This window comes from Chinchilla lanigera, unplaced genomic scaffold, assembly GCF_000276665.1.
Source record: "Chinchilla lanigera isolate Chin_1 unplaced genomic scaffold, ChiLan1.0 scaffold00041, whole genome shotgun sequence".
NCBI lineage: Eukaryota > Metazoa > Chordata > Mammalia > Rodentia > Chinchillidae > Chinchilla > Chinchilla lanigera.
This window is the reverse complement of record NW_004955442.1, coordinates 16,301,122-16,319,209: the sequence shown is the minus strand read 5'-3', so window position 1 is coordinate 16,319,209 and position 18,088 is coordinate 16,301,122. Positions and strand designations below refer to the sequence as shown.

Here is an 18,088-nt window from a genome sequence, read left to right as displayed (position 1 = left end):
CCCATGATGTTCTTTGCGCTGGGCAAGGTCTAGGACACCTGATGACATGCTGCAGGCAGGTCCCGTGGGCTGTGTGGACCATGGTGGAACTTGATGGGCAGTGTCTGTCAGTGGGAGTTAAGTGGAGGGGGCTGCTGAGCTGGCACACATGGATGCCATCCTCAGTGCCTCCCACCCAGTCCACTGCTCCTGGGTTGGACTGTTGCTCACCCCAATGCAGGCTCTCCTCGGTGGCCAGCCTCAAGCTCTGGCTCTTCTCTCCCCGCAAATATCTCTTCATTCCCCATCCTTGTTTACACTTTCCACCCACCCAAGGCCCCAACTTTCCTCACTACAGCTGCCCTTTGCTGGGCCCAGGGTTCCAGGAGGTCTACTGTGGCCTAAGCTCAGGTAGTACAAAGCTTCTCTTGCACTGCTGGAAGCCAGGGCCACAGCCACTCTGAAGATGAGCTGGTGAGACCTGCCTGGCTGCCCTTTCACTTCCTGTCACTGGTCATGCCATGGCTATTGCCACAGCACCCCTCTCTGCTGTCTGAATGGCATTTGTACCAGGCTTGTTCATCACTAGCAATGTGTGTGGTTGCCATGGCTGCATCTCACAATGTCACTGCCACCTGTTCTGGCATCAGTATAAATCTGCTATGATTAATACAAAACCAAACATCCCATCTTACACACCCAGTCCATGTGTTCTGACACTAGAAACAAGCAGTTTCAGGAGCAGTGGCCCACATGGGATACAGAACATTTCCATCACCAGAAAACATTCTCTCTGATCCCTTTCTGTGTCCCACATGCCTGACCCATGCTGAGTCTTCATGAATGATCATCATAAATAATCATACACATGAATTTTATCATACACTTTTGTTTGGCATCTGTTGTGAGGGTAAATAAAAATGGTTAACCCAGCCCTGCTTGTCCTAAGATGTCACCTTCTGATACACCCTGCCTCCTGTGCAGTGTCCACCCTGCTGCCTCACCACCAAAGGCTGGTCCCTTTCATCCTATACATGCACCATGATTTGTTTATCCCTGATGGGCCCATGGAGTTCTCCCGTATCTATTAGAGAGCCATGTGACTCTGCCAGTACGGGACAGCCAGCTATGTTCCTAGAAGTGGAACTGCTGGTCATGGGGCCCTGCGATGAGAATTCCCACTGCCCACATGCCCACCAGCACAGGATGTTGACCACGTTTTATAGTTAGCCTATCTCTTGGGTGCGAGGTAGAGTCCGACAGCTTTCAGGTCCTCACTGGCCAATTTTGTACCTTCCTTTGGGAAGTTCTTTTGTTCCCCTCCTTTATTGTTGATGTGTATGTCCTGGATGTGAGCTTTGTCAGATGTACTTGCTGCAAATGTTTTCCTAGTCTGTGGCTTATCTGTTCATTTTATTAATGGAGTTTTTGCGATGAAATTTTCATACCAATAAACTACCACTTATCGACATTGTTTTCTTTAATAGTTAGTACATTTGTGCTTTGTCTAAGAAATCTTTGCTTATCCCAATGTAATTGTCTATTATCTTCAGAAAACTTGGATTCTGGCTTTTGTCTCTGTGACAAAGAGACTCTTTCCTACTGCCTTGCTTCAGCACGCATGTGGACTGCTGTTGAAAGGTACCCAGTTCTTCTGAGAATCTCACTGTTTGGCTTTTCGTATAGATACATGATCTTTCTCAAATCAGATTTTGGTATAGATGAAGTAGTGGTCAACATTCCTTTTATTTTCTTACACAGGTGTCTAATTATTTCAGCATTATTTGTAAAAGATGACTTTCTTTTCCCATTGACTTGACTTAGTTCTTTAGTTGAACATATACTGAGAACAGGAATATGTGTCTATTTTTGGACTTTGTTCTCTGCCATTGATCTATTTTTCTATCTTAGATCAAGACCATATTTTAGCTTTTTCTATCTTAGATCAAGACCATATTTTAGCTTTAAATTACACTGTAAAATCAGGTAGTATAAGTTTTCTAACTTTGTACTTTTATAAGATTTTCATTTCCACAAAAATTTGGAATTGGCTTGCCAATTTCACTTAAAAAAAAAAAAAAGCCTATGGAGAGTTTGAACAACTGCTGTTGATGTCAACTGCTTTGAATTTATAGATAGAACTGGTCCAAATAGACATCTTAAAAATACTGAATCTTCTGATCCATGAACATAGTTTATCTGTCCATCTACTTCAGTCTTTTAAAATTCACATAGCAACACTTCATGAATTTTTAATGCACATGTGCCAGACATATTTAATCAGATTTATTATGAGGTATCTGAAGGTTTTAAAATACAATTGTAGATATAGTACAATTTTAATTTCTCATGATTTCTAATTATTTTTTAGTAGGATGTGAAATATAATTTATTTTTCACACCATCTTTCCAACCTGCAACCTTCCTGAATTTCCAGTTTCATTTCAGCAGCTACTCCTTAGATCCCACTGGATTTCCTACATACATGTCTGTGAATAATAATCCAATTTCTTCTTTTCCAATATTCATGAGTTGTATTTATGTTTCTTATCTTTTTCTGGTTCAAAGTCATGTTTTACTGCACAAAAATATTTGATGCCACATGGAAGAGCAGCCCTGAGAACAGGCATTTGCCTTCTCTCCAGCTTCGTAGTGCTTTCACGCTCTCATTATTAAGGGGGCATGAGGGGTGGGTTTTTGTAGCTGCCCTTTATCAGGCTGAGAAAGTGCACATCTAAAACTAATTTCCTGAATCTTTTTTTTAAAGGTACTTGCGATTGAACCCGGGGCCTTCGCACTAAACTACATCTCCAGTCCTTTTTTTTAAAAAAAAAATATACATTTTTACTTTTCGAGGCAGGCTGTCTTTAAGTCACTAAGTTGACCAGGCTGGATGTGAACTCGGTAAGCCTCTTGCCTCGGCCTTCCGGACTGCTGTGAAGACAGACGTGTGCCCCCATGCCTGACTCATGCTGAGTCTTCCTCGTGAATGGGTGTTGGATTTTACCATACACTTTTGTGTGGCACCTGTTGAAATGGTAAAAAAGGTTCACCTTTATTTTGCAATTACAGTGAACGACATTTACTGATTTTCAAATGTGAAACCAACCTCATGTTCCTAAGATAAGTCCTGCCTTTTTATTATCAGATTGGATTTGCCAATTTTTAAAGGATTTCTGTGCCTCTGTCCATGAAGGATGCTGGGCTCTGATTTTCCTCTTTGTTAATCCCCCACTGAGTTTTGGTGTCACTGTTACGTTGCTCACATGAAACAACTTGGGAAGTATTCCCTCTTCCTCTTTTTCCAGCAGAGTTTGTGGAGAACGGCCATTATTTCCTCCTGAAATATCTGACAGAGTTCACCAATGAAGCCATCTGGACTAAGAGTCTTCTTTCTGGAATGGCTTTTTATTTCAAATCCAATTTCTTTACCAGATATGGAGCTATCCAGATTTCCTGTTTTCTTTTGTCTAAGTTTCAGTGGCTGCATTTTCTCAGGATCTGGCTATATCATCTACACTGTCAAGTCTACTGGCCCAAAGCTTTTAGAATCTCCCAGATGACTCCTTGCGGCAGCATCTCAGACACAGTGGCAGTCACCGGGGATGCCTGTTCATGGCGCTTTTTGTCACACAGCTTGGCTGTGATCTTTGCCTCTGCTCAGTATTGCCCTAAAAGCTATTGACCCTGTGGGTTTATATATTCTCCACTTCAGATGTGGCCTTTTTGTGTGTTAACAGGGCAGAGACAGCTCACACAGGAAGCATCAGAGGGCCCTGCCTGCTGGTGCCCCAGCCGGGTGTGAGTACTACAGAGCTGGAGGCTGTACAGGTGTGCAGCTCTAGCCTGCTTTCTGCAGCCTAAAGGGGCACCTCAATGTATAGCACAGGATGCTAATCCTCACCGCTGACTTTGGCCTTACTCTTGTCCCTCCTTCACACTGAATTCCCTCTATGAGGCAAAAGCAACCTGTCTCGGCTGTGGCAAATATGTGTTTTTTACTGAAAACTATGCATTTAGCTCATATTTTTTCCATAAACATTTAGAATATTAATTCTTAACTCTTTTTGTTTGTTTGTTTTTGTTTTTTGAGACAGGGTCTCACTGTGTAGGCCAGGGTGGCCTCAAACTTCTGGTGATCCTCCTGCCTCAGCCTCCTGAGTGCTGGGATTACAGAATTGGGCCACCACGCTTGGTTAAATTCTTAACTCTTAAAATATGAAGTAATAACAAACTAACTTACTATCAAGAGAAATGGTAGCATAATTGTGGGAGCAATAGCAGAGGGACAATGCAAAATGAAAGCCAGCTAAGAAACTAACACAGGTTGGGGTGACCAGCCCAGGGGAAGAATCCGCAGCACAGGCTGCCGTCTTCTCCCCACTCTGATGACTCTGGAGAACACTTGGATGCAGTATTTTTAACTTGCCCTTTTCCAAAATAAATGTCCTCTGGCTTCGCTTTATCCTGTGGGACTGTGACTCCTCTTCAGGTAAAGCTCACACTAAAACAGGTTCTACCAGGACGTAGGAGATAGAGCTACAGCATCTGCACATATGCAGCCCCTGTGGGACAGCTGCACCTCTCCCCACCAGACAGGAAGTAGGGGGCAAAAAGAGACTGCTTTCAGCATTTCAGCTCTCCAGAGGGCAAACTGAAACACAAGTCATCCCATGGGTGCTGTGCAGGTCTGAGAATCCCCAGGAAAAAGGACCCTATTTCTGCTCATGAGGCACAGCGGCAGAGTGCTGTTTTCTCAGCACGTCTCACAGTACAGAGGGATCTGACAGCTCCAGCTCCAGAGTGCACCATGTAAAATCCATCCTCGGCCCACACAGGGCATAGCCGCCCCAGACAAGGAGTCTGGGCTCTACAGAAAGTGCTTGATGTGCCACTCTTGATATACAGGAAGCATGTACAAACCTGCCCCCCGCAACTGTGTCCAAAAAACCAAGACGGAGAAAAAAGTACATTGGCATTTTTCTTTAAGAAGCTGAATTAAAGGCAATCTATCATCCTAACCACTGTGGCTGACACCCACACCATTAACCATTTCCGTAAGTGGAAGAGCCTCTACCTCCATGTGGTTGAGGGGAAATATGGCAGTATCGCCCACAGCTCCCACAGAGAAGGTCTCAGCCCAGTGAGGATGAAAGCTGGTGCCTGTCTCTATGAATGTCTCTGTGCTGTTCCTGCAGCTGGAAGAAAGGAGGGCAGAGAAATCAGTGCCTGCTCCCCCTCTGCCTGTATAGAACTGTGGGAATTTCATGCTGGCCTCTGCCCAGCCTGCAGTGCTGGGAAACCTGTGAATGAGATGACAGCACAGGTACCCCAAGCCACCTGAGGCAGGTTGGAGGCGAGTGCTTAGTGTTCTAACCTGACCAGGCCTGCAGCTGGAGGCCTCCCTGGGCTCCTCCCTGCTCTTGTTCCTGAGGCCACTGATCTGCACTGTCCTCTGCAGGACATGGTGATGGTGTATGGTGAGGGTCATCACCCCTGTAGTCCCCACCCAGAGCAGCTCACACAGCTGCACACTTGGGGTGAGCAGCTGAGACCCAGGGCAGTGGCTGCTGCAAGGAGCCACCAGGTACCCCCACAACTCCCCACAGGAACATCTTGGGAACACTTGTATTCTCCTCAATAGGTCAGGTCCCTCCAACTGGCCCATCAATGGGGACCATCTCCTAATGTCACCTTAACATCAGTGGTACCAAGAACAGAAGAGGAAACAGCCCCTTGGTCCCATGGGCCCCAATGCTGCAGGGTACCAGGGTGTCAGTGGGCAGCGTTCAATGGCATCTGTCCCAGCTGCAATGTCTGGCTGAGCTGACTGTCTTCCAAGGGTGCAAGGCACGTGGCTTGTCTGATGCTCAACCAAGGATCTCATGGTCAAGCTGGCTCAGCAGGATTACTGCTTTCCACACTGTCACCAAGGATAGCATCTTCACAGTGTGGCCTGGCTCATGTCTGCCTTCCTGGGCTCCTTAGCTGTGAGGTGACCTTTCCTTAGGTCTCAAAAGAAGGGGTGCTCTATTGTGTCTGGCTTCCTTTCCTTAGTGCAGTTCTTATGTACTGTTTGTTCTCTTCATTGTGGGAACATGGCATGCTAGATTAACCTCTCTGCTGCTGTGGGCTGTTCCTCTTACTCCTGTGGACAGCGCTGCCACAGATGTCCCCATGGAAGTTTTGTGAACATGTTTTCATTTTTCTGGGATAAATGTCTAGGAGTGGAGGTGCTGGGTTATAGGGCAGGTATCAGTGTCAGCTATGGGCAGTTGACATGGTTGTCTCTCACTAGGCTGAGGAGATTTCCTCCTACTCTGAGCTTGTTAATCACAAGTGAATGTTTAGTGTTGCCTAGTGCTTTCTCTACATTTGCTGAAGAGATTGTACCATGTGTGTCTTTCTCCTTTAAGCTGGTGACATGGTGAGCTGCATTAGATCCTCAGCGTTGAACCAACCATATGTTCAAGGGACAGATCCTTGGTCTTCCTTTTACATACTTCACGGTTCATCTGTTGATGACTTCTGGGGAGCCCATGATCCCCTCTCCTTAAGAAGGAGACCTGTGGCGTGTGGGGAGGGCTCCTTCTCCGCATCCCTGAGCATTCCAGGAGCAGGATTCCTTCCTTTGAGATTTTGTAGGACCTACCAGTGACATCTCCTGGGCTCAGTTTTCTTAGTGGGAAAGGTGAAAGGTGCTTTTTGTTTGTTTTAACCATCTCAATTCACAGAATTATTCAGAATTTTTGTTTCTTTTTCTGTCAGTTTTGTTAATCTACATTAGTCTTGGAAGGAATTTAATCATTTCATCTAAGTTGCTTAATTTATGTCATAAAGTTGAGTATGCTTCCCTTTAACATTTATTTCATTTAAAAAAAACTTAAACTAGAAGAAAAGTTGTTCATGTAGTATAGAATTCCTGTATACTTGTTAATCCAATACTACTTTCAATTATGAACCTTTCTTGAATTTGTTTTCTTCAGTTCTTTATTTTCCTTATCTTTTTTTCTAGTTTTGTTGAGGTACAATTGACAAATAAAATCATGTGCTATCTGTCTTTTTGTCCCTGGCCTCTTTCACTTAAGTTCATCCATGTTGTCACAAAGAGCAGGATCAATTTCAATCTCTCTCTCTCTCTCTCTCTCTCTCTCTCTCTCTCTCTCTCTCTCTCTCAGGATTGAACTCAGGGACTTCACACTAAACAACATCTCCAGCCCATTTTTAATTTTTTTAAATTTTGGAGATAGGGTTTCACTAAATCACTAATTTGCCCAAGCTGGCCTCGAACTTGTGATCCTCCTGCCTCGGCCTCTTAGAGTGCTGGGATAGGATTTCTTTCTTTCTTTCTTTCTTTCTTTCTTTCTTTCTTTCTTTCTTTCTTTCTTTCATGAGTAGTATTTCATAACATATTCATTCACCACAATTGCCTCATTTGTCTGTGATAGAAACCAGGGCTATTTCCATGGCTTTGCTAACAGATAATGTTGTGATGAAATGGAAGGGCAGATCTCTATTCAACAGGATGATCTCATTTCCTTTAGATATATAGGCTGCAGTGGGATAGCTAGATCATATGACAGCTGTACTTCTAGTTTTCTGAGAACCCTCTGTAGTTTGCTGTAGTTGCTATACTAATTACATTCCCACCAACAGCACACAATGGTTCCTGTTTCTCCACACCTGACTAGCATTTGTGTGTCTATACTAGCATTTGTGTGTCTATACTACTCAAAGTAATTGATAGGTTCAATGTAATCCTTATCAAAATTCCACCAGTGTTTTCCTCAGAAGTAGAGAAAAATATCCTAAATTTTCTGTAGAACCAAAGAAAATGCTGAATATCAGTAGCTAAAGCGATCCTGAGAAAGAACAAAAATGCTGAATGTCTCACACTTCCTGATTTCAAACTATACCACAAAGGAATGTTAACCAGAACAGGATGGAGTGGTACAAAAACAGACACATGGGCAACTGGGGCAGAGCAGAAAGCCTGGAAACAAACCCATCCATGTATGTACAGTCAACCTTAGGGCGCCAAAGACACACCACAGGGGATGGACAGTCTCTCCCCAAATGGTGTTGGCAACAGAAGAATGAAACAGGTTTCTTAACTCACACCAGGCTTTAAAACACACCCAAATAGACTGGAGACTTAAATGTAAGAGCTGAAACCAGCCTACTTGGGGAAGGGAGGGAAAAACTCCTTGACAATTGTCTGGCCAGTGAGTTCTTGGATTTGACACCAAAAGCACTGGCAATAAAAGCAGAATGTTTGTTTGATCAATTTTGCATACCTATATCTTGTAATCTGAGCAACTGCTCTGAAGATAACAATAAGTAATACAACAACCATTATTGATTTCCTATCATCTTGTTTTGAAATTCTGTATCATTTTTATAGTTTTGTTAGTTTTGTTCTTTTCTCTTTAAAATAAAAAAAAATAAATAAAAGCAAAATGACACAGTTGTGACTACAACCAACCAGCTTCTGCACAGCAGAGAAAACAACCAAAAGAGTGAAAAGACAACTCCAGAATGGGAGAGAATGTATAAAAACCACGTATCTGGTAACAGTTAATGTTAATGATATACAGCGAACTCCTACAAAACAACAGCAAAAACCCAATTAAAAAACCAAAGGATTAAAAAAAAACCAAAAAAACACCAAAGGGCCGTACGGCTTATGTCTAGATGTTCTCCCAAAGTCTCATGCAGTCATAGTAGGGTTTTTCAGAGGTGGCTGGATCTATAATGTGTGATGCTGGGTTTAAGTGTGTGATGCTGGGATTAGGTGTGTGACACTGGGATCCAGGGTGTGTGATTACTAAATTGTTCCACTGATTGGTTGCTCCACTGATTCTGGGCCTGGATAATGGGAAGGCCCACACTGGGTGTGAGTGGTACCTGCCCTAAAGATGTATAGCCAGGGCAGACTACAAGGACAGGAGAGGGCTGCTTTCTGTGTTTGTTGCTGCTTCATTACTTTGCTGCTTGCTGTCTTCTGCCTGTCAGGAACTGTTTCTCCTCTGTGGTGCCCCTCTGCCATGTCAACATGCTTCAGAGCCAGCCTACTGGGGACTGAAACCTCTATAAACTGTGAGCCAAAATAAGGCTTTCTTCCTTTAACTTGGGTGTCGGTATTTAGTCTCGACAACGAGAAAAGTAACTAAGACAGAGGCTCAGCATCCCTCCGTATCAGGATGACAGATATCACACCCACATAGGGGTGTCACTGTACACCTGTCAGCATGGCTATAACCAAGAACCTCATCTGAATCTCACCAGTCTCTGGACAATTTCCCTTCTGCCCAAGGGTCCACTCCCAGTGCCACATTGCACACAGGTGTCCTGTTCTTAAGACTGACTTCTGCAGTCTTTCTGGGCTCCTGTGACTTTGACACTGTTACGAATGCTGGTGGATGGTTTGGTAACACCCTGGCTGAGGTCTAGCTGACATCTTCTCATGCCGAGATTGAGGCTCTGCATTCTTTACCAGATTTTGGCAGAAGTGAGGCCAAGTCCCTCACAGAGCTCTCCTGCACACAAACCCTCACCCTCAGTGACCACCACCCCACATGAGTACCCTTCTCTGCCTGTCTCCCCTTTATCCCAAGGCCCAGAATGTGGCCCCTGCAGAAGCCCTGGTGGGGCCCTGAGAACCTGACCTAACTGTCCAGGTCTGATGTGACAGTAGTTAGCCTTACAGGGAGCAGGGAGCCAGTGTCAGCCATATGGCCATGTGCAGGGACCCCTGGGAACAGCATAGGCCCCACATCCAGCTGGGCCTTCCAAGCACATAGGCTGCACTTTCCCTCTTCTGTGCCATACCCTGGCCATGGCACTCCCTCTGAGACTCAGCTCCAAGGAAGCAACCAGTTTTCAGGGCATGTGAGACTCTGCCAGATCACCAAACCGCCTGTGCCAGTCTTGAGCACAAGTCTCAGCAATCCCAGGGCCCCAAGTCTAAGCCAGGTGGCAGAGTCACAGGAGGGTTAGACTTGCCACATCTGCCCACCTCACAGATAGGGATGTGCAGCTGCCAATCTCTTATCAACTCAACACTCTCTTTCTGCTTCTCTCTGAAGAAAGATTAATAATATCCAACCTAAGACTATGTCGGGTAATTATACCTTTTAGTGCACCTGGTAATTTTTATCCAGCTGGTGCTAACAGTCAATCAAAATGCCATAAAAGGCGCTTCAAAAAGTGCTAATGACTTATTGCATTCTGCCAAGCATCCTGGGGGTTCATTCAACTCTTGGCACCAGAAGTGTGTACAGAGCAGGTTGACAGTTTCTTTGCAGAAACCTGGGCTGGTCCCCAGTGCTTGGCTTGCCCCTAGAGTTGGCATTCTCCACAGGGCTGAGTGTCTCCTCTAGAGATAAGCTTCTCTCCAGGACTCAGTTTCTCCTGTTGATCTGGGCATCTCCTCGGGACTCTGCTTCTCCCCAGAACTTGGCTTCTTCCCCAGAACTGGGATTCTCTACAGGGCTACGCTTCTCTGCCAGAGCTGGGCTTCCCAAGACTCAGCTTCTCCTCAGGGCTAGGCTGCTCTTCCAGAGCTTAGCTTCATTCCAGAGCTCGGCTTCTCCCTGGAGTGTGGCGTCTCCCTTAAAGCTCAGCTTCTCCTCAGAGTTAAGCTTGTTCCCCACAGCTCAGCTTCTCTGTAGAGTTCTTCTTCTCAGGACTCAACTTCTTCCCCAGAGCTGGGCTTCACCCAGAGCTAGGCATCTTCCCCAAGACTGGTCTTCTGCTCCAGAATTAAGCTTCTCCAGAGGTCTGGGGTTCTCCGCAGAGCTCATCTTCTCCATAAATGTAGATTGTTCCCCACAGCTGGCTTCTCTTCAGGCAGCTTCTCCTTGGAGCTCAGGTTCTCCTCCGAGCTTATCTACTCTCTAGGGTTGGTCTTCTAGAGCTGGGCTTATCCCTGGAGCTTAACTTTTCTACAGTGCTGGGCTTCTCTCCAGAGCTCAGCTTCACCCCAGGGCTATTAGGTCACACTGCCTCACCTAAGGAGACTCCTTCCACTTCTCTTTGGAACATTTCAAACATCCTGTGCTGACTAGCGCCAGCTGTGGCAGGAGCTTGAGCTGAAGTCTGAAGGAAACAGCCTGGCTAAAACACTCTCATTGTCCCAAGGGACAGTGAAGGCCCTGAATACTGTGTCAATAGGAGCCACGGAGGCACTCATCTCTCCCCAGTGCCATGCAGTCTTGGAGACAGCAGTTCACTGCTGTGGGATTGGGACACAGACTACTGCGACCCGACAGCGTCTTACAACTATCTGTATTACTTGTGCTCCCCCAGCGGGGGGAACTATCAGCCACACCAGCTCCACTTACTTCTCTGAGGTTTATGCACACCTAGCTGCCCTCCCATTGGGCTGCTGTGGCCCCTCACAGGCCTAATCTGGGTGAGATGTGGGCTGGGGGAGGCCACAGCTCCTCATGGGTAGTGGGGGCTGTTGAGCACCTGTGTGAGTAGATGTAGTGGGTTACACTGGTTGCTTGTAGCACCTTCTAGGAAGGCCCTGTCCACATGAGCAGAGACAGGAAGTAGCCAGCCAGAGGGCCACCAAAGCTAGATGATAAGCCTCAGATAGTGTAGAGTAAGTGGGATCCTGGGAATTAGCAGCTTCCTAAGTCCCCCCATAAAAGCAGCAATTTGGGAAGGCTATTGGAGATACCATGGCCCCAGAAACAACTTGTTAGGTATCCCTTGCCACCCGCCCCCCCACGATGCCTCCTGAGTTTCTTCATGTGATGTGTTAAGCAATGATGTGCCCTGTCACCCATCACTGAGATGACATTCTTAGAGCAGGGATCCTGGGGCCAAATCCTAAGTCAGCACAACAAGAAGAAAGGGGATACGAGCCTGGACAGCCATCCGCACATCTTTATCTCAAGAGGAAAGAACATCCTCTCTGTGGGTCCCTCACTGCTTTGTTTTGAAAACCTTAGTGGAGCCAGACATGATGATACCCCCTATAATCCAAGCACTCTGGGAAGCTGAGGCAGGAGGATTATAAGTTGAAGTCCTAAATTGCCTAAGCAATTTAGCAACTGAGCAAGATCCTGTCTCCCTAAAAAACAAAAACTAAAAGGGGTTGGGGGCTGGGGATGATGGTGGACACCTGTAATCACACCACTTGGGAGGCTGAGGAAGGAGGAGAATCATCATGAATTTGAGGACAGCCCAGGCTACATAGAGAATTCAAGGCCAGCCTGAAATACACAGTGAGATTCTGTCTCAAGAAAACAAAATAAATAACAAAAATTTAAAAAATAAAAAGGGTTCAATCTCCAAAAAGGAAGGAAGGAAGGAAGGAAGGAGGGAAGAAAAGAAAGACAGAAAGACAGAAAGACAGAAAGACAGAAAGAAAGAAAGAAAGAAAGAAAGAAAGAAAGAAAGAAAGAAAAAGAAAAGAGAGAGAAAGACATTAATGTTTAGGCATGAGTGGAATTGAGAGCAATAGGGTATAAAAAGACAGGCACCAAAGAGGCCTGGTGCAGGTCCCCAGTGGGGCACAAACACACATGGATAGGGTAGTTGGCTAGGCAAAGTGTGTAACAAATCACAGGGCCTCCGGATAACACCATCTCCCTGGATCACAGAAAAAGTCTGAACACACTTAGATTTTAAGAGACACCCCCAAACCCAAACAAGGTGTGCCCAACAGAGAAGCCTTGCCAGTGTACATGGAGCACAGCAGCTGTAGCTTCCCTGGTGTGGGTTTTACAGGTCATGTGTTTCCTTTTTACACAGCAACATGTTCACTCATTTGCCGCAGCAGAGTTACTTTTACCATTTAGAAATGACTTTGGCACGGTTTCAGATGTGCCAGGAGGGGAGCGTGGAGAAAGAGAAACCAGCAGCCCCTCTTGGAGTCTCCACAATCGGACTGAAGCAGCAGCTGCTTCCCAATGATGACTGTGACTGGGAGAGCTGCAGACTCTCAGTGCTTGGCGTCGGCCATGCCATGAGAGGGCAGCACAGGTTAGGAGGAAGTATCCTGCCCACAGCAGCCAGCACAGCTGGGATGTTCTGGGTGGTTTTACCTCCCAAATAGGTCAAATAAAAATTCTACTTACTGCTCCAAGCATGATCCTGAAAATCAGCCACCGGAAGCCCCACAGGACAACTCGGGATGTGGGTGTATATTTGGGCAGCCGGGACAGTGTCCAAAGGGGGCAGAGGAAGATTCCCAGGAACCCTGTTTCCAGCAGCTGTGACTCCCATCCTAGAACAACAGTGGGAGATGTACAAAAGTCAATGGGAGAAAATGCATAGAAGAATCACTTTACAAACTCAGTTAACCTACAACAATCCTTAAAACAGAACTGAGACAGAAGACGCAAGGGTTGCTGAATGTCTTCATGGAAAATGAGATCCAAGATTTGGAGCTCTGCTTGAGGGACCCAGGACCTGGGCAGGAGAGGCTTGTAACTTTAGGAAAGGTCCCGCTTTGCCCCATTCAGATGATACCTGCCATCCCTGCAGAACACTGCAAAGTATAGTATCTGAGCCCACTCCTGGATTCACGGCTTTCAATCCTGAGATCTGTGAGCAAAGGGAGAGCTCTGGGCACCCTTCCTGCAATGTCCACTAGGGTGGGAATAGTCCTACAGAGGCGAACAACCTCCACAGCAAGGCAGAGTCCACTCTGGGCAGGACTTGCAGCCAGGGAATGGCAGACACTGTCAGTTCTCCAAGGAAACAGGAGGGTTAACCCTATGTGTGAGGGATATGAGCTATTCTTCCTGCTGGGACCCAGTACGGGAAACTTGGTGAGAAGAGTCCTCCCTGATGCGTCCGTCCAAGGTGAGCCCCACATTCCCACACACACTGAAGTGAGGTGAATCCTTCCCTGGAGGTGGCTGCTACCTTTACCCTCGCCAGTTCACCAGTCCAGGGTGTTGGGGACCCCTATCCCCTCCAGGCTCTCAGCTGGGCTCTGAGGACCCCAGACAGCACCACATGCTTCCAACTTGCTGACTATCCAATAGCTCAGAGTCAGCGCAGCAACGTAGGTGAGTGGGAGCATGGAGGAAGGAGACCATAGGGTCACAGGGATGGAGGAGAACGCTTCTGCTTTCCTTGCAACTTTTCTGTACATTACAAATTGTTTTAAAACTAAAAGCTATTAGACAGAAGCTAATTAGCATTGAATTATAACACCAAGTATAAAACAGATACCTGTGAGTCCATCCTGACATAAATGATGCAATAAATAAACAGGGACCAGAGAAAAATCCCCTGTGCAGAATTCCTTGTAATATACAAATCCCATCCTCCTCCTCCCACGGAGCACGGGGAGAAAGGGAAAGCCTTCTCAAGGTGAGACACCACAGCTCAGCCTCAGACAGGTGATCAAGATGCAGGCTCACAGCCTCAATCTGCAGTAGGATGTGGCAGGAAGGTGCTCACCTGAGTCCTCCTAGACACACACACACACACACACACACACACAACCTGTCTAATCATGAGGATACAGATTAATCCTGGTCTGAGGGAGGGGGTCCAATAAACCCTGACCACTTCAAACTGTCCAGGCTTCAACAACAAGGAAGTATGAGAAACCTTTAGCCTAGAGGAACCAGAGGAAACACGACCACTCAATGTCACCAAGATCCTGATGGAGCCACGGGTCAGGGAAAAGACACTAAGGGAAACTGAGGACATGGGAATAAAGTATGGACATCAGTTAACAAGGTGCAGTGAATATATTACACGGATGCAAGGTGCTGGTACAAGGAATGTAGGTGTGGGCCATGTGGGAACTCTACTACTTTAACAACAATTCTGTAGCTCTGAACTGCTTTACACAATGAGATCCATTTCTACAAACGTGGGAGCCGTAGCTGGACTGGGGTGGCAGGAAAGTGAGCAACCCCCACCTTCCTGCCCCTTGGTGCTTGCTCAGGATGATACATTTGTAGACAGTCACCAAAGGGCCAACAGAGAACTGCAATTCCAGGGGAAAGGGTGAGAACTTCACTTTCCCTGCAACACTAAGCTTTTCAGAGCATCTACCCCATCATCAAGACTGAGAAACAGGAACGGCTTTGGGGCGAAGGGACCTGCGAGTCACTCCCCACCTCAGCCCGGTGCAGCAACCATTACTCTATCAGGACAGGGAGCCACAATTCATGTGAGGCACCCATGTTGTCGTCCCACTTATAGAAAGTTCTGAGCCAAGCACTTTGTGCAGGCGAAGACCACCAGGAAAGCAGCCACTTACAGGTGTAGCAGCACTAGCCTCTCACCCTAGCTTCTCACTGCACTTCCAGAGGAAGATGTGGAAGATGCCAGTGAGCTGGCATTGGAGTTCTGGAATAATGGCCGCGGACAGTTTTCCTTGCTCTGGATGTAGAAACCTATGACCTGGGCACCCAGACTTCCTTGAACTCCCTCTTCTGGCATCAACCAGGAAGGGCTGAACTTTGCTCCCTCTGTATAACAATCTTTCCAGTTTTATCTTGAGACAATTTGCATTACATTTGAGTGCATTTCACATAGGTGTGCCTCATAACCTGGGTAATTTAATGATGGGAGGGTTCCACAGATCAGGGAAGATCCAGGTGAGGTGTGGTGGTGAGCTCCAGGTAGGGGATGACAAGTTCTGAGGAAGTACCTTGATATGCTTTGGACCTAAACTGTCCCCAAAGGTCATGTACTCAAGGCTTGGGTGCCAGATGATGGACTCTGGGGGACTGTATGGACTGGGTCATAGGACTACTGATATTCGTAATTTGATAGGCTAGTGGAGGTGCTAGAAACTTAGGTATGATCCCATTTGAAGGGAGAGTGGGTCCTTTGGGAGCTACACCTTGTTTCTGGCTGATTCCTCCTGAGCTATTTCTCTTTCCTCTCCCTCTCTGTGCTTTCTGGCTGCCATGAAGTGACAAGCTTTCCTCTGCCATGCCCTTCTGCAATGATGTTTCTGCCATTCCACAGGGCTAAAAGCAAATGGAGCCAGCCAACCATGGACTGAGACTTCTGAACTGTGAGCTGAAATAAACCTTACTGTAAGGCTCAATTTGGACATAACGCTCCCAAAACCCAGCCTGTGTGCCAGCAGATGCACTGTTCTCAGCTCAACATTGGCGCCCTTGGCAAACACAGGACGTCGTAAAAGAGACAAGATGGAGCACAGAATCTTCCAAACACCTGGACATGTGAAGACACCCAAACATTTACACCAGATGCCTAAAGGACTTTGCCCACTGAGGCACGAGACATCCAGAGAACTCTGACCACTTTCCCACCAAATGTCTCTTGCTTTCTTTCAAGCCCTACAAAAAATGCCCACTTCTCTTTGCTCTCTACAGATGGCCTTTTGCCCTCTGTCTGCCACACCCAGGCTCAATAAATTCCAAGCCATGTTGCTTTTACACAAGCCTGGTGGTCTCAGCCTTGCACTGTTCCTTACATTTTCCTTATTTGCTATTCTCAGGTATTCTGTCACAGCAGCAGGAAGCTGGCTAACACAGAACTTAAAGACCATGTGCTCTGATCTCTTCCACACTTCATAGACCATGTGCTCTGATCTCCTCCACACTTTATAGGTGAGAACACTCAGGAACCAGGAGGCAGCATTGTCCTCATGCAACATGAACAGGTGAGCAGCTACGGACTGTAAGTAAGATTTGGTTCACCTGCAACCTCTGTGCCAGTGGTGGTGAAGCTATGGTACTCATGCAGCAGCAGGCTGTATCACTGAAAGCTTTAAAATGTTTGCCATCACTGCTGTGCCATCCATGCCCCACTGAGACCTCTCACCAACTGCGGCAAGTGGCATTAGCTTGGTGACAGCCACCAAGTAGCTTCATAGCATTTTGGTGGGGGGCACATTCCCCAGAGTTTAGTGCCTAGGTGCCACCTTGCTCTGCAGATGTGAGGAGCAGATTTCCAGCATTAGGGAGTGACAATGGTCAGAGCGACTGATTTACCATGGCAGGAGCCAGAGCCACACCTAGGTGCCAGGAAGCAGGATGACAGGGTTGGGGGAGCGGGAGACAAGCTGCCTCACAGGAAGGAGGCTGCTTGCAGCAGGGCTTGCTCAGACCTCCCGTGGCACCTTGAGTGAACAGAACATTCCCATCCTGTTCAGACAGAGCAGATCTGCCAAGCCTGGTCTGGGGTATCTTGTGGCACAACCCCTTTCCCTCTCCCACATCCCAAGGTCTCAAAGTGGCTTGCTGCGGCTTCCCAAGGGAAGCTAGGGTTGCGTGGACCCCGCGGAGGAAGGGGAGACTGGAGCCCCGCCTGCTTGTTTCTCTGCTGGGATCCTGTTGAGTTTCAGCAGCTGTGCCGTGTGCACAAGGAAGGCCATTGTTCCCTGCTCCGACATGGTGGAGGATGAGTCCCCAGAAAAAATAAATAACCAGCATGCTGCCAGGGGCAGCTTTCAGGGGCCATGCAGCCAAGCACCAGTGTCAGTCAGCTGCTCTTGCTTAGCACAGCAGGTCCTCACGGGAGTAGATGGCACCTTATGCAGGATATGGGGCATAAGAAGGACAAACAAAGCCCAATACAGCCAAATTCCAAGCACCTGTCCTGGCTGAGCAAGCACCACATGCCCTGTGGCTGCACGCAGGGTTCCTTGGAGGACAAGGCTCCTGGCTCCTTCACTTTTCAGCAGACTCCTTTGTGGCCCCGGGTGTGCAGATCAGGAAGGCCTGCCTGTTCCACACGTCTGGGGGTCATGCTGCTCCCCAGCACTAGCTGAGTACGTTGGGGATGAGGTCCTACCAGGGACGCTATCAGGTGACCATCAGCAGAGGCCCAGGAGTAGCCTCAGCTTGAGCCCCATGCAGATGGCTCTCATGGGTGATACATGGCTGGTTCTGTAAACTTTACCACAGTGTCTGCTGCCTGCATTTCCAGCAATGCAGACAAACATTGACCCAATGTTTTGTTTTTTCTCCGGTACCGGGAACCGAACTCATGACCTTGCGCTTGCCAGGCAGGCGCTTTGCCACTGAGCTAAATCCCCAGCCCCACATTGACCCAATGTTACTTGAGAAGCTGCACACACAGAAGAGCAGGGTGTGCCTCATTGTAAAGTCTGACAAATTGGAGCCTCCAGGGCCCTGCATACTGG

At 47.2% G+C, this 18,088-nt stretch overlaps 1 protein-coding gene across 1 annotated transcript in view; it reads right to left on the bottom strand.

The window, feature by feature from the left end:
- Lmf1 (lipase maturation factor 1) overlaps positions 1-18,088 on the bottom strand; it is a 110,777-nt gene that overhangs the window by 41,698 nt on the left and 50,991 nt on the right. The window contains exon 4 of the mRNA XM_005391597.2: positions 13,074-13,222. Within this exon, the coding sequence (XP_005391654.1) occupies positions 13,074-13,222 (149 nt within the window). The remainder of the gene's footprint in view (positions 1-13,073; positions 13,223-18,088) is intronic.